This window comes from Tamandua tetradactyla, chromosome 10 (assembly GCF_023851605.1).
Source record: "Tamandua tetradactyla isolate mTamTet1 chromosome 10, mTamTet1.pri, whole genome shotgun sequence".
Classification (NCBI taxonomy): domain Eukaryota; kingdom Metazoa; phylum Chordata; class Mammalia; order Pilosa; family Myrmecophagidae; genus Tamandua; species Tamandua tetradactyla.
Genome location: NC_135336.1, coordinates 13255623 through 13270266, shown reverse-complemented (window position 1 = coordinate 13270266; position 14644 = coordinate 13255623). Strand labels below are relative to the sequence as shown.

At 38.5% G+C, this 14644-nt stretch overlaps 1 protein-coding gene across 5 annotated transcripts in view; it reads left to right on the top strand.

Moving 5' to 3' along the window:
* The window catches only part of ATP13A4 (ATPase 13A4), a 143699-nt gene that overhangs the window by 95893 nt on the left and 33162 nt on the right, over nt 1-14644 (top strand). For all 5 annotated transcript variants that reach the window (XM_077117894.1, XM_077117896.1, XM_077117897.1 and 2 more), the window contains 6 exons: nt 2164-2225; nt 5625-5775; nt 7417-7503; nt 7733-7886; nt 9015-9126; nt 14164-14288. In XM_077117894.1, the coding sequence (XP_076974009.1) occupies nt 2164-2225; nt 5625-5775; nt 7417-7503; nt 7733-7886; nt 9015-9126; nt 14164-14288 (691 nt within the window). The remainder of the gene's footprint in view (nt 1-2163; nt 2226-5624; nt 5776-7416; nt 7504-7732; nt 7887-9014; nt 9127-14163; nt 14289-14644) is intronic.

The following is a 14644-nucleotide window of genomic DNA, read 5'->3' as shown; positions in this document are numbered from 1 at the left end:
TCAGAGCTGTATTTATAATTACTAGGGTACTAAAGAGGTCTACAAAGGACAGAAAGTTAACATGGTTCTTGTAGACATTTCAATATTGTTTTGTGATCAAACTCGCATCAGATATTATTTATCATAAATAAAGACATCCTATTTATGGGATTATACCATCTTGGACATGGAAAAGAAACAGGATGGGGAGAATTGGATATAAATTTTATTAAATCCCAGATAAGACCTGAAACCTAGCCCAGCCTCTCCAGAACATCAAATAGTTTCATCTCCCCACCCCATATTAGTGACAGACTCTTCCAATATGAAAAATTTAGAATCACCAGAGCTGAAACACCCCTAAAGAGAGGGATGGAAAGATCAAAGGTGATGGTGGAGTTATACAGAGAAGATAGGATTTAACAAATTAATATGATTGCTGAATCATTAAATTGATATATTTTTTAGTCTCCAGTATTTTAGACCAGGTAGAAGTAAAAACCTAAAATTGTGAAATTGTAACCCATGTCAAACTCTGAAATATGTTCTACGACTAATTGTGGTACTGTGCTTTTAAATTTATAGCTTTTTTGTACATATACTATTTTTCACCAAAAAAAGGAAAAAAAGTCAATTGTGATGATTAAAATGTATTTAAGCCCTCTAGCCTCCTATATTCTGGAGCAGTTAGAAGGAAAGATATGAGAGGATCATATAATAACCCATGACAAACTCTGGGATCTGTCCCATGACCACTTGTTGAAGAGTGCTTTGAAAACTATTGCCTTTTTATTTCTTTGCTTTGTATATGTGTTATACTATACAATAAAAAAGTTAATAAATAAGAGGTAATATGAGTATTATCATTAAATTAAATTGAGCACCTTTTTTTGTATTATCACATTTACTCTTCACACTAACCCTAGACAATCATGACCATGTTATATACTGATGTTTAGAGAGATTAAGTAATTTGCCTAGGTGATACTCCTGGTATTTGAAACTGGTCAAGTCTCTAGACCTGAGCTCTTAACCACTATAGTATATGGAAATAAATGCCATTAAACATGTTTTTACGAAATAGATGCCAACGGACAAACCATTTTTTAGACTTTTTCCAAGAGTCTACTTCTATTACTTATTTTCAATGATGTGCTTTTAACTTCTGTTTTGAAAATGAGGACTTATCCATTTTAAAGCTCTTGGAGGTTTACCAAAGACTTTCCCATGCATTCCCTCTACCTCTAGATCCTCAAAACAACTCCACCAAGTGTGCAAGGCAAATACTATTTTCTTATTTTACTACAGAGGACAACTAAACTTCAAAGAGATTAAGTGCCAGCTTGCCATACAACTGGTATGAGCTTAACAGAACTTCAGCCCAGGACCTCAGTTATTCACGTATTTGCGTTTCTCCTTGAAATGCTGATCTTTTTTTTTTTTTTGACAATAAAATAGGATTTTAATAATCACATAAGAAAAAGCCCTGTGAACTGGCTATATGAACCCAAGGGAATCCAATGAGAGATTAAGACAAGGAGGAAATATGCCCAAATGATCTATGTAGAATAACCCCAGGAGTAGACTGCATTTTATTTTATCTTTTGCAGCCTGAATTTACTCATCTCTATGATGAATGTTGAATATGAAGATTAAACGGGGACATTTTCTTGCCAGTGGGAAATTTTTAAATGATTTCTCCAATGAAAATGATGAAAGTTTTTAAAGTCAATGATTTGCTTTTTTTAGATTTGATTTGTATATTCATCATGATCATTTTTAGAATACTTGCATCACTCCAGAAAAAGAAATGAAAAAAAAGAGAAAAAAACATGCATCCCATACCCCTTACCCCTCCCTCTCATTGACCACTAGTATTGCAATCTGCCCATTTTTATACCCCTAATCCCCCTATAATTTATTTATTTTTATCCATATATATATATATATATATATATATATATATATATATTTTACTCATCTGTCTATATCCTGCATAAAGGGAGCATTAGACACAAGGTTTTCACAATCATGCTGTCATATTGTAAATGATGACACACTGATCTTGATAACATATTTGTGCCATACATTTTCCTGTTCCAATGTACCTTCCCCCCTTTTTTTATTGGCTTCACAATAAGGCTGCTGATACTCAGAGTAAACCAATTGTTTGTTTCTGTTTAGACAGGCACCTTAACAAGGGATGGTTTGGATCTCTGGGGAGTTTTGCCCTGTAGTAAGAATGGGTGAGTACCTTGAATTAAATGTATTGTAGTCTATCTTTTTCTAGAACTCCACATTTTCTCTTGAAAACTACTTATGGAGACATTTGGGTTTTGACTTTGGTGACCAGTGATCACTAGAGTATCTTTGTTTAATTTCTCCTCTTGAATATTTCAAAGTCTCACCAAGTTCATAAATATTTTCCCCCATCCCATCCCCATCCCCCTGCCACTCACAAACCTAAGTGATGAAGGGAAGGTTTTAACACTGCATTCAGATCATTACTAAAAGGTAATTTGCTTCCAGCATATCAGTGTGGGACTTGAAGTTGACCCAGGATAAATAATTTGCACAAAACCAGATGCTCTCCTTCAAGGAGGTAGCATTCCTTGTACAAACTGAAGCCTCTTGTGCTAGGAGGAAGAACATTTCAATGACTCGTGCACATTGAGTTTCAGAAAGAGGAACATCTGTGGAACTGTAGCTGGTGTATTCATCTTCCTTAGTATTCTAATTCTGGAAACTCCACCTTCTGGTTGCCAGAAGCTCTTCTTTTTCTAGCTAGTAAAGTCAGTTTTGGTACTTTCCAGCTTGGTGTGTAGTACAGTTGTCATAACTTCCTCCCATAGCCCTCTTGTGGCCAAGACTGAGTTTGCTTCTGTGACGACTTTTTCTCCCCACTACTGTCTCCAGTGTGATCAGAACAAAAAAAACCATGATGCATTTGTCTTCTATGCTTTGTTTTTAATGAAAATATTTCTGTCTAACATTTGCAACCTAAACATAAAGTGTTTCATACTCCAAAGGTTCATTGTGGTTTTTCTGCATTATGCAGGCAGTATACCATTTATCTATAAAATATTTAAATTACTAGAGTTTAATACATTTTTATATTAAAGTCTTGTTTGTAAACAAGTTTATTTCCTGGGATAAAAATAATCCTGATGGCTCTTAATATTTTAGTTTACAGAAGAAACCTCTTACAAGTGTTAAATTTTCTAACCTTCTTTACATGTTCCCCAGAGGATGGATTTGGACCTATACCAGCTCTCCTCATATATTAGTGTTTTTCTGTTTCAACTTCTAATGAAAATATGTGAATTTATTCAAATTTGTGAATATCTTTTAAAAAATCTCTTTCTTACTTATATTTGTGCCCTAAATGCCATAGTACCCTGCCAGGCACATATGGTAGGTTTGTAGTCAATGTTTGTTAAACTAAAATGAATTGAATGTTCTTTGGTTTTTCTACTTTTTTTTTTTTTTTTTTTTTGCTTGGGCAGGAACCTGGCATGGCAGGTGAGAATTCTGCCGCTGAGCCACTGTCACATCACCCTGATGTCCATTGGCCTTGGAATGCTCTTCTATTTATTGACTATGTACCAGATATTCACAAAACCCTTGAAACTTTCTATTTCTAGAAGTGACTTGTCAAATTTGAACAAAAATAATTGATAAAATGTTTAATTACTGATTGATTATGAAGACTTCCCTCCTTCCCTTCCTCCCTCCCTCCCTCCCTCCCTCCTTCCTTCCCTTCCTTCCTTCCTTCCTTCTTCTCTAAGTAAAGGCCAAAATTGGCTTCAAATGATTAATACAGCAATTTAAAATAAAAAGGAAAACCTTTTTTTTTCAAGTTTAATAAGTGAGAGAAGACAGATTCAATTCTAGGTAAGCAGAGTGTGCTTGATTTACAGGACATTAAATTTCTTCTTGTTGAAGGTGAATTCATCTCTAACAATTCTGATCTTTTCCAGAAAGAACCTGCCCAAAGTATCTGATAATTGAAGAATAGTCAAAAACTCCCTGGACTTGATAAATCATAAATATTCAAATAAGAAGACAAAGACAGGGATTTATTTATTAGCTGTGCTAACCAGAGTCTGGAACTCAGAATCCATTCTCAGAGTTACACATACTGATGACAATGTGTGTGTCTTCTTAAAAAATAAGATTAATTTTTCCTGATCTGGGTTTTGCTTTCTCGTATGAGCTTATGTTTCTGTGGTAACCACACTGCTGGCAATATCTCTTTTAGATGTTCACCAAAATATTGTGGGACATATTATAGACCAGTAAAACAACTAGATCTTTTGACACCTAATAATGGATATGACCGAAAGGCTTGGTAATAAGCCAAGAGATTTTTGAATTGTCAATGTGACAAAGGGTAGTTTGAATGATGACCCCCGCAAAGAAATATGGCTGAATTATGAGTAAATACTATGATATGGATGCTTTCAAAAACAATAAGCTAACCCTGTATTAAAAAAAAAGTACAGTGTCCATTTCATGAGATACAAAAGGCTGAGTCTGGAGATCACATTTGAAGACAAACTATGACAAATAATTTTTATTCTCTAAGAAAAAGTATCTAGGAAGGTGAGAGTTCTGGAAACCGTGTATTGAAGGAACATCTGGAAGTTCCTATGTAACCCCAGAGAAAGGATAAAGAGAGATACAGAAGAGATGTTCCACAAATCTGAAAGAAGTTGGCATGTGAAGGAAAGAAAGTGAGTTGATTCTTACAGGCTCCAGGAATAGATTTTGCATCAGTGAAGAGTTCTTCCAGTTGATGTGGCTCTTCTGCCATTTGGAGGTCCTCAGATAGAATGGGGTGCTCTGGGAACCAGTTACTGTGTTACACATGTAAACAGGGCTGGCCAGCAAGGTTGTAGAGGCTCATCTTCTGATGGGACTAAGGCTGAACTCAACTTGGAATCAGTGAAAGGACCCTGCATATGACATTTGAGTTGTCTCTCAGTAGGTTTTAGATGAAGCCACTTTTCACAGGAAGTACTGAAATAATTCCTGAAATATGGACACTAATGCCAGGGTGGAAGAAGGAAGACCCCATGCCCATTTCAAACACTGTTTTTTGTGTGTATGTTCATTTCATTAGCATTAAGGTCTTACAGATTTCCATAACCAACTCATCCCTTCACTCATACCTTTATTGGCTGTGCACTCAAATATGATGGAGACAGAGATATAAAAGACCCAGCCCTCACCTTGAAGGATTGGTTGAGAGAGGGGCACATATAACTGTAGTATAAACTAGTCCATTCAGTCTCACAAGGTTCAAAATGAAGTGGTCTAATAGGTGTGGGTGTGGGTGGGAACTAAAACGGATCATTCTAGTTCTCTCTAGACCACTGGAATTAAATTAGTGTAAAAGAGAAGGGTTGAGGAAAAGAGGGAAGAAAGAGCTTGAAAGAACCCCACAGCTCTTTGTCATACTCATTGAATTTACCTCAAGACAATGATTGGATGAAACACTGTTAATTTAGGGCGATTGGAAACCTGGTACAAAATACAAGAAAACTTGTTAAAATTACTTTTTTAAAAAAGATATTCACCTCCACAAAGCTCTATTTCAGCAAGGCGGGTAAGAAGGAAGCCACTTCTCTGTTCTCCTTTAGTTTCCAGGAAGTCCACAGCTTTGCCTCGGGCAGGGCTTTGCCGTGGGGCCCCCTGTGCGCGGCCATGGCCAGCTGCCACTCTCTGATCCTTATCGATGGGACCATCCAAGGAGACCCTCTGGACATCAAAATGTTTGAAGCTACCGCTTGGGTAAGCCACTGCTCTGCCGGGAATCTAAAAAGCTTCTTCAATGCTAGATCAAGAAAGATTTATTACGGTCATTTAGTGCAGATGAAATGGGAGTCTCCAACAGAGAGTCCATACGCAGTCAGGGGCAAATTAATCTAAGCCTGGTTTCCTCATTTGTACAGTGCTCTTAATAATATCTACATCATAGGGTTATTGTGAAGGTTAAATGAGATAAGGTATGAAAGATGATTGGTACTATGCCAGGCTCATATGACTGATTCAAAGTATTATTATAATTATTATGTAATTATTTCTCAACTCTTCAGAGTATATTATGAGCAATGTACTGTTTCAAAGCTTTCCAGAATATGAGGATTATGAAACACCCCTGTCCCCGGTGTTTAGAATAATTCATAGACTCATTGTTACCAAGTTCATTCCTATAAGTTTAGTACTGATGTTTATTTCTAAGACTGGAAACAATAAAAAGAAGACTGTGAAAGAAATTTGTTGAAGTTTTGAACCAGGGTTAAAGGCAAATGCTGAATTCTGGACATAGAATCTGGCTCTCTGAGTTCTAGTCTCAGCCCTGCTCTAACAAGCTGTGACCCTATAAAGATACCCTTCTGGTTGGGGCCTTGACTTGTGTACGTATAATGTGAAAGGATGTAAATAGACCATCAATTTGTACATAAAACCCCAAACAACACAAACTGGAATATTTTCTTGGAAGGAAACCATGTTCAGAAGCACAGTATATGAAACATATAATTGGAGTTGTTCTGGTTGAAATGGAAGGGGAAAGGTGGGGTTTATCTTGAGCACCTCACTATTGAGAGAATCCTCAGACCACCTCAGTAGGTCTTGAGGTAAATTCATCCCCACCGACTCAGCTGCAGCCCCCCCTCCCCATGCCAGCTAGGCCTCTTGACCCATGGGTGAGCACCGCTGGAGGAAACAATCTTAAGGTTTCTTCCCAACCCTAATAGTACACTATGCTGCGGCAATCTGATGTGACTTTGTCAAGACTCTGTCCTTTTTGGGTTTCCGTTCCCATATCTTTAAGTAGTGATTACAATTTCCTTTTTGAGATTTTTGTCAGCCACTTAATGAGATGTTTATAAAGCACTTTGACATCTTTGGGTAACAGATTTCTTTGACTATGATTTGGGGTCATTGTTATAGCAATTACTGAGGGTTTCTTGAACATTAACCAAGTATGTCACAGACCCTGCTCTGCCCTGAGGGCGACCAAGTCGTATTCGACAGAGGAGAGCAGGAACAGCAGTGACCTCCAGGAAAAGAAAATAGTAAGGTGCTTGCTTCAAACAAAGTAAGTCTGGCTATTCATGCTCACTATTTTTAAATAAAGCTCTTCAGAAAGAGAGAATGAGCCTTTACACAACACGTTCCAATAGAGAAACACAATAAATTTCATGAATAATTCAGAAATGTCTGCCCTTCATGTTCCACAGCATGTCGAATGCATTCTTTTTTTCCATTGAGGGATGAGTTTGATTCAGCTTCATCAAGCTGAGGGAGGAGACATCAGGAATACACTGAGATGATCTGAGGATTCTCTCAAGGAAAGGGTTTGACCATAGTATCAGTAGTTGGACAAAAAATAAATCTGTGCAATGAAATATCCCATTTGTGAAATAGGAAATGGATATTTCTGGGGCCGATTTCCACCTCAAGGGAGTGCCAGCACATGCCGTGGTAGTTAAGCCCTGCAAAACAGCCAGCCAGGTAAGTCTTGCTTGCCATCATTTCCTTGATGCCCAAATTTGAAGGAAAATTCTTTGCAGGCCCATATTTTTGAAGGGTCGTAGGGTCAAAATCTTTGAATTTCACTTGGGAAAATTGGTGAGACCGCGTTTCTTTTATTTGCTAAAAAGGATTGAGGAAGCAGTAGTCAATTCCCAACAGCTAGATACTATGACCGTAAGTCCTGCTCTGTTCCCCATCCCCCAACCAGGTCCCAGTGGAAGGAATTGCAATCCTGCATCAGTTCCCATTCTCATCAACATTGCAGAGGATGACAGTCATTGTCCAAGAGATGGGTGGTGACCGGCTGGCATTCATGAAAGGTGCACCAGAGAGGGTGGCCAGCTTTTGCCAACCTGAAACAGGTAACTGAGAAGTCTCAGTTTGCCACTAGAAAAATCTGTATTTCCAGCCCAAATCTGTCCCATTAATACTCAGATTGCCTACTGGTCATCGCCAATTGGGTGACTTAATGTCATCCCAATTCAATACCAAAATCATGCTTATCTTTTCTCTCTCCATATTGGAGAATGATACCACCATCTCCCTCAAGGGGAGTTGGCCCTGACTCCTCCTTCCCCATCACTGCCTCTATCTAGTCAGTTGCTAATCCGTAATCCATGAAGCTGTTGCTTCATCTGCTCAGGTTCTCATCATCTCTCCATTGGATTACTTCAGTAGTTGGCAAATGAACACCCTGCCTACAGCCCTTCCCCCCTCCTCCTCTGATTCATTCTCCAAACATTGACCAGACTGATCTGTCTTTCACACCCTATATTGTTATTTTCCTACTTTCACTCTTTGGTTGCTTCCCATAGGTTCTAGGATGATCTCAACCTCCTTTAGGATAGTCTTCATGAGCTGACCCTCTTATTGCTCTGCAGATGTGCCTCACTACTCCTCTCCTCACATCCTGTGTGGAATTACCCTAAACTGAACTGACTACTCAAGGCCTGCTGTCTCATGCCTCCTTGCCTTAACACATGATGCTACCTCAGCCAAAGTACTAGTTTCCTCCTTTGCCTAACTACTCCCTCCCAGTCTGGTGAAATCACCACCAAGTGCTTCTTTAGCAGCCTACAATTGCCTGGATCAGAGCAATGATCTCATATGATTGTAATTTTTGGTCTGCTTGCTGTCACCCCCTAAGACAGAGGTTCTCCAAGCAGGACCTACATTTGATCTCTGTATAGCTAATACCTTTTATATGGGAGACACTCAACAAATATTTGTTGGTTAAGCTGGAGAAAAAAGAATACTACTCTTTGCAGATAATGTCAGCTTTTTTTTTTTTTAAATGCTTCCTCTTCCTTTCAGTTTCACCAGATCCAAAGAAATCAGCCCTGCCAATGTATGTTTAGGACTTTCACCTACTTGCTGTGTACTTTTTTTGAGGTGTGTTTGCTTGGGCAAGAGATGAGTCTGTACAGAGTTGCTCATCAGTATCAGCTGAATAAATATTGCATACTAATCCTGTGACATTTTCTGAACAGTACCAACTAGTTTTGTTAGTGAACTTCAGATTTACACGACACAGGGCTTCCGGGTCATAGCACTGGCCTACAAGAAACTGGAACTTGACCACCACATCATGGCCTTGATGAGGTAAATGGGGAGGGGGCATTTTATAAAGCAAAATTGTTTGTTAAAAAGATACTCAGGCTGGGATGGGAGTCAAGAGGTTGGGCTACTGGAGCCAGCACCATAGAGGGCCATAGCTTGCTGGCTTTATGTGCATGAAATGTCTCTGAACATCTGTAAACAGTGACATGGTCCTCTCTGCCCAGCCTAAAATTGCAAAGCTGATGTGAGCAATGACTTGGAGAATGTAAGAGAAATAGTTGTGTAAGTTGTAAAATGCGGTGTGAACATATGGCTTTATGAAAACAGACTGTATGAAATAACCAGTGTTTCAGAGAGTTTGAAATTGTGGTCATGTGCCCATTTTGAACCAAATACAAGTAGCTAAATTTTTTTTATTACATTTGGTAGACTGGTTGAACGTTATGAAACATAGTATTTTGCCTGTAAAAATTTTTCATAACAAAGACATAGTTTATTGAAACAAATTAATATAGCTTAGACACAAGATGTAATCTAGAAAATGCCTGCAGAAAACCAAGAAAATCTTTTGAGGGGTAATTCTAGAGAAAATTTTGATATGAATAGATTAAAATAGGGATGTTCAAAAGACAAAATGGAGTAGAGTATTTTTTAGTTCAAATTTATTTTTTGTTGCTATTCTCTTTTCCATTTTTAGCCTGTGACATTTATTTCACCTTTATTGCCATGCCCAGTATTTTTTGTGAGCTGCTACTAGTTACAGTCCTATGGAGATAATCAAGGCTCATTTTGTTATTTAGACAAAAATTCAAGAGTTTAAATCTGGGTTGTCTAACATTTATTTGCAACTCCAACATACTCAATAGTCTGTTGTTGCAACTATATTTTGTAATAATTCCCTTAATAGTCTAAATAAAATTAATATATAACATTGCCAGCATATATTCTTTGCAAAAAACAAGTATAATTACTTACCTATATGGTAAAAATAAAAGCAAATCTAAAATGTACTACAAAAAAAATATAGTTCAATAAATTCTCAGTTGAATCCACTAAAACAAAATGAAATAATAAGTTGCTTGCACCTATTTGTAGAATCATTGGAGGTACAACAGCTACAAATGCAGACTGACATAGGTATGTTATATATTGGGTCTCAAACCAGTTGGGGTGTCAGTGACATAATTCTGTGAAATGGTCAACAACTCCTAGTAAAATTCTGAACAAAAGAGTATAGTTTCCTCTCAATTTACATGGTAGTTTATATTTCTAGAAATCTCAACAGAATATTAAAACTGTGTTTTAATACTTTGTGTTTATATGTAAAAGGGATTCAAAGTCTAGACTCACAAAATCATGAACAATTTTTTAATGTTCATCAATGTGTATTGAAGTATACAAAAGGGGTGTGAGATGCAGGATAATCATTCATTGTGCATTGAATATTGCAGTAAATCTTGAATAGATGCCCCCACTAATTGCCAAAACATCTTCTAGAGGCTGTAGAGGACCCAGCACTATCAGTCTGTGAATGGGCAAACTGAGGCCCAGTGGGGAAGTAGCTCATCTAGAGTCATTGAGTGTTGGATTTCAAGACTTATTGAGCCACTCTCCCTGGTGCCAGCTTAATTTGACTCCTGAACCTTTGGCTGTTACAACTTTGGTTATTTGTGGCAGATCAACTCAGGTCAAAGTCATTGGAGTCAGAGAGCTTAAAGTGTACTCTGAGTTTTCCTTTGTCATTTTAGAGAAAAGGAAACTTGGGTTCAGTGGGGGATGTGGCAGATTTGGGAACAGAACATAACTTCCCTAGAGCCTGCTGCATTCCTGTTGGATATGACCTAGTAGGGAGAGGTAAGGACTTGGGCAGGCTGGAGAGCATATGCTCTGGTTAAAGATGTTGAAATTCCAACTTATCAAAATCTGGTGAGGTCTAAGCATAAGTCACTAATAGGATCTAATCTTAGGTCATCAATTTGCCTCTCCTGTCTTCAAACCTGTTATCAACAATGTCTCAGTTTGCCATGCTGTTATGACAAATACTACACACTGATGGGCTTGATAACAGAAATTTATTGTCTCATGGTTTCAGAGGCTAGAAGCCCAAATCAAGGTCTCAGCAAGGCCATGCTTTCTCTTCAAATTTGGTAGCATTCTGGTGCTGGCTTGTTGGAGTCCTTGGGGATCCTTGGCTGTCATCTCTGCCTCCTGTCATGTGGTACTCTATCTAACCTTGTTTCTGCTTGGCCATCCAGTTTCCACTGACTTCTGGCTGCTTCCTAATTTGTCCAAATTTCCTCTTTCTAAGGCCTCCAGTAAAATAGATTAAGGCCCACCCTGAATCAGTTGGGTCACACCTTAAACTAAAAATATCATCTTCAAAAGATCCTATTTACACAAGTTCATGCTCACAGGAATGTGTATTAAGATTAAGATGTCTTTTGTTGGGGTACATAATTCAATTTCGTCCAATCACCATGTTTAGACTCACAGCTAGGTTAATTTACATATCCTTTTCTAATCCCCAGTTAGGACAGAACATTCTTCCTATTTTGTGCTTACTTAGGGTGCTTCCAGCATGGCTATCATAATCTCTTTCGGGGTTACTGGCCCACCTAATACATATTTCATCCTTTAGAAGTCACATGGATTTAAAGAACATGATGTGTAATCAAAGGGATAATTCTCCCATTGTATTACACTCATTCTTTATTATCTTTGGAAGCTTCGGGAGCTGGTTTAATGTCTGTGTAGGAAGCAATAAAAGATAGCAAGCTATAGAAAGTTGTAGGGATTGAGGCCTCTCGAGGGGCTACTTCTTTCCTTTATTTCTTTGCTCACATTGAAAATCTATGAAAGGAAGCATCATATAATATTTGAATTAAAAGAGACTTTGGAGATCCTTTAGTTCTATCCTCTGCTTTTACAAAAGCAGAAATACACTACAGATAAAGAAAGTGATTTACCCATGCTCATACAGTAACTTGAGGGCAGAGTTGGAATTAGAACACTTGTCTCCTGATTATTTTGCATTGAACTCTACAAGGTCTGTGAACCAGAGAAACCATATATATGAGTGCTGAGTTAGGCGGCAGAGCATGTCAGACATTTGAGGCCATTTTCTTGGCCCCATCTGGTACCTTTGCTTGGCTCATGCCATATTGTCTCTGAAAATATCTAAAGCCTGAAGCCTGGCTATGAGATCCACTAGATGGATTAGAGGACCTCAATAAGGCGTTAATTAGGTATCCTTCAAAGACCAGTTTAAGCATCACCTCCTCCAGGGAAGTTTCTCCATCACTCCATCAGAATTGATTGTACCTTACTGCATGGGACTCTAGTTTGTACATCTGTCATGGTATATATATCAGCCTTCCATATAACTGTGGTGCTCATGCCAAATCTTTTATTCACAGCTAAGTGTGAAATCTCAGGGACTATATATTCTCTGCATCTCCTCTCCCCCTTTTTCCTTAGTCCTTTTCCTTGCACTTATTAGACACTAGTAAATGGTTATTGTTTTGACAGTCTGATTGACTTTGGGTTCAGTGATAATGCATTGGCAGTAGAATTTCTGAAAGAGAAAATTAATTTCCCTAGGTTGCCTGGAAAATAATTGTCACAACAGGAATCAGAGTATTTTAATTAGGCAAACATTTGCCAAGCACTCCCCATGTGTCAGGTACCATGTGGGTGTCATTGAACACAGAGTTGAATTAGCAGGCCTTATCCTCAAGGAGTTGAGACAGAAAGATCAGAAAGCAAATAATCATTATATATGGATATATAATATATGAGCTAAACTGAGGTACAAGTAATATTAAGAAAGCAATTGTTTCTATCTAGAGAAGCCTTTATGTGGGAGGTGGCATGCAAATTGGGCCTCAAAACATAGGAAACATTTCAATGGAAGATCTTAGGGATTGTGTTACCTTTTCTATGACACAAATAAGGAACAATGTCTTCTAGCATTGTAGAGCAAATGTCTGAAAATAGATAAGCACAAAGCATATCCAGAAATGTTGAGTGGTTCAACTTACCTGAAAGTCAGAGTGGGTGAAGACATTAGTGATCATTGAAGCTGGAAAGGTAGTTTGGAACTTCATCCTTGTGCACCTTAAATGCCTGGTTCAGAAGAAAAAGACATGCCATCCTCCTTCTCAGCCTGCTCTGAGGTGACTGGTTCAAACTGTGTCTACTTTGTGCATCTGTGGTGAAGGAATTGTCAGTTTCCTGGGAGCATCAAGTAACCTAGTCCATGCCTCTGGCAGGTGAGAGGCTCAGCTTTGGGATGTACATGTCAAGCAAGGTGGCAGGGGTGGTTCTGGGTGTTGCTTACATCTGTATTTCAAAAAGAATAAGGTAGCAGTGTTGTCTTGCTTTTGTGTCTGCTAGAGCTCTCTGGTCCCAGATGCATGAAATCATGAAAGAATTTTTGAACTACCCCCTCAAATGTACTCACCTGCACTTGTGCCTGTGGAATATCTAGGTGTGAGCCTCGGAAGCCTCCTTTAGTTGCAGAAATGTTTATACTTTATGCAGAAGAGCAACGCTACCAACAGAGGGGGAGAGATGGTGGGGAGTGTGGCCTTAATAGAGGGACCATTTGTTAAGAGTATGGCCTCATACTTCCTAGAGCTAAAATGGTTTGGATTATAGCCCTGGCTTCTAGAGGAATTGGCATTTTCTTCTACTTTTCTTGAGCCTCACTTATTTGCCACCAAGTTTTGTACCAGAACTAGGAGTCTTCTCTGGCAGTTGCTAACAGGTGACGTAATAAAATCCGGCTAGCCACAGCAGATGGAAGAGAACTTTGCAGTAATTTAGTTCCTTGTCTAGGAAGGTGAAAGCCAGTCTTTTGCTTACCAGGCCCTGTCTTTCTCTTAAATCAGTCAAGGTATATGTCTCAATAGCTTGTGTACCATGTCCTATTTCTTTTCCAATAGTTTCTGGCACATCTTTGGTGCCTAAGGAACGCTGGTTGAAGGAGTTAGTGGGACCACTTTGACAGGTAGATTTTATTTCCTGTAAGAAAGACTATAATGTGCTTTTTCTGTTCAATCATGTATGTATTTCAAGGGACAAGGTAGAGTCCGACCTGATATTTCTGGGGTTGCTGATCTTGGAGAATCGATTGAAAGAAGAGACAAAACCTGTCTTGGAAGAGCTCATCTCTGCCCGGATAAGGACTGTAATGATCACAGGTATAGAACAATGTGTACCGAGAAAACAGGAAGAATTTGATATGGAATAGAGAAGAATTCACTTATTTAATAAATACTGTTGATTATGTGCCATTCACGGTGTTAGAGATGGGTGACAAAAAGGCAAAATCACGGCTTTCACTGAGTTTACATCCCAGTGGGATGAGATGGAAAACAAATTGTTCACTCACTCACTCACTCACTCACTCAACAACCAAACAAACAGCTAGTAGTAAGTTTTAGGATGCACAGAAAATAGGTTACTTCAGATGTAGTAATTAGGGGAGACCTCTCTGAGAAGGTGGCAGTTTATCTTATCCATCAGTTTTCTCCGATCTTAAAGCCTTGTCATCAGT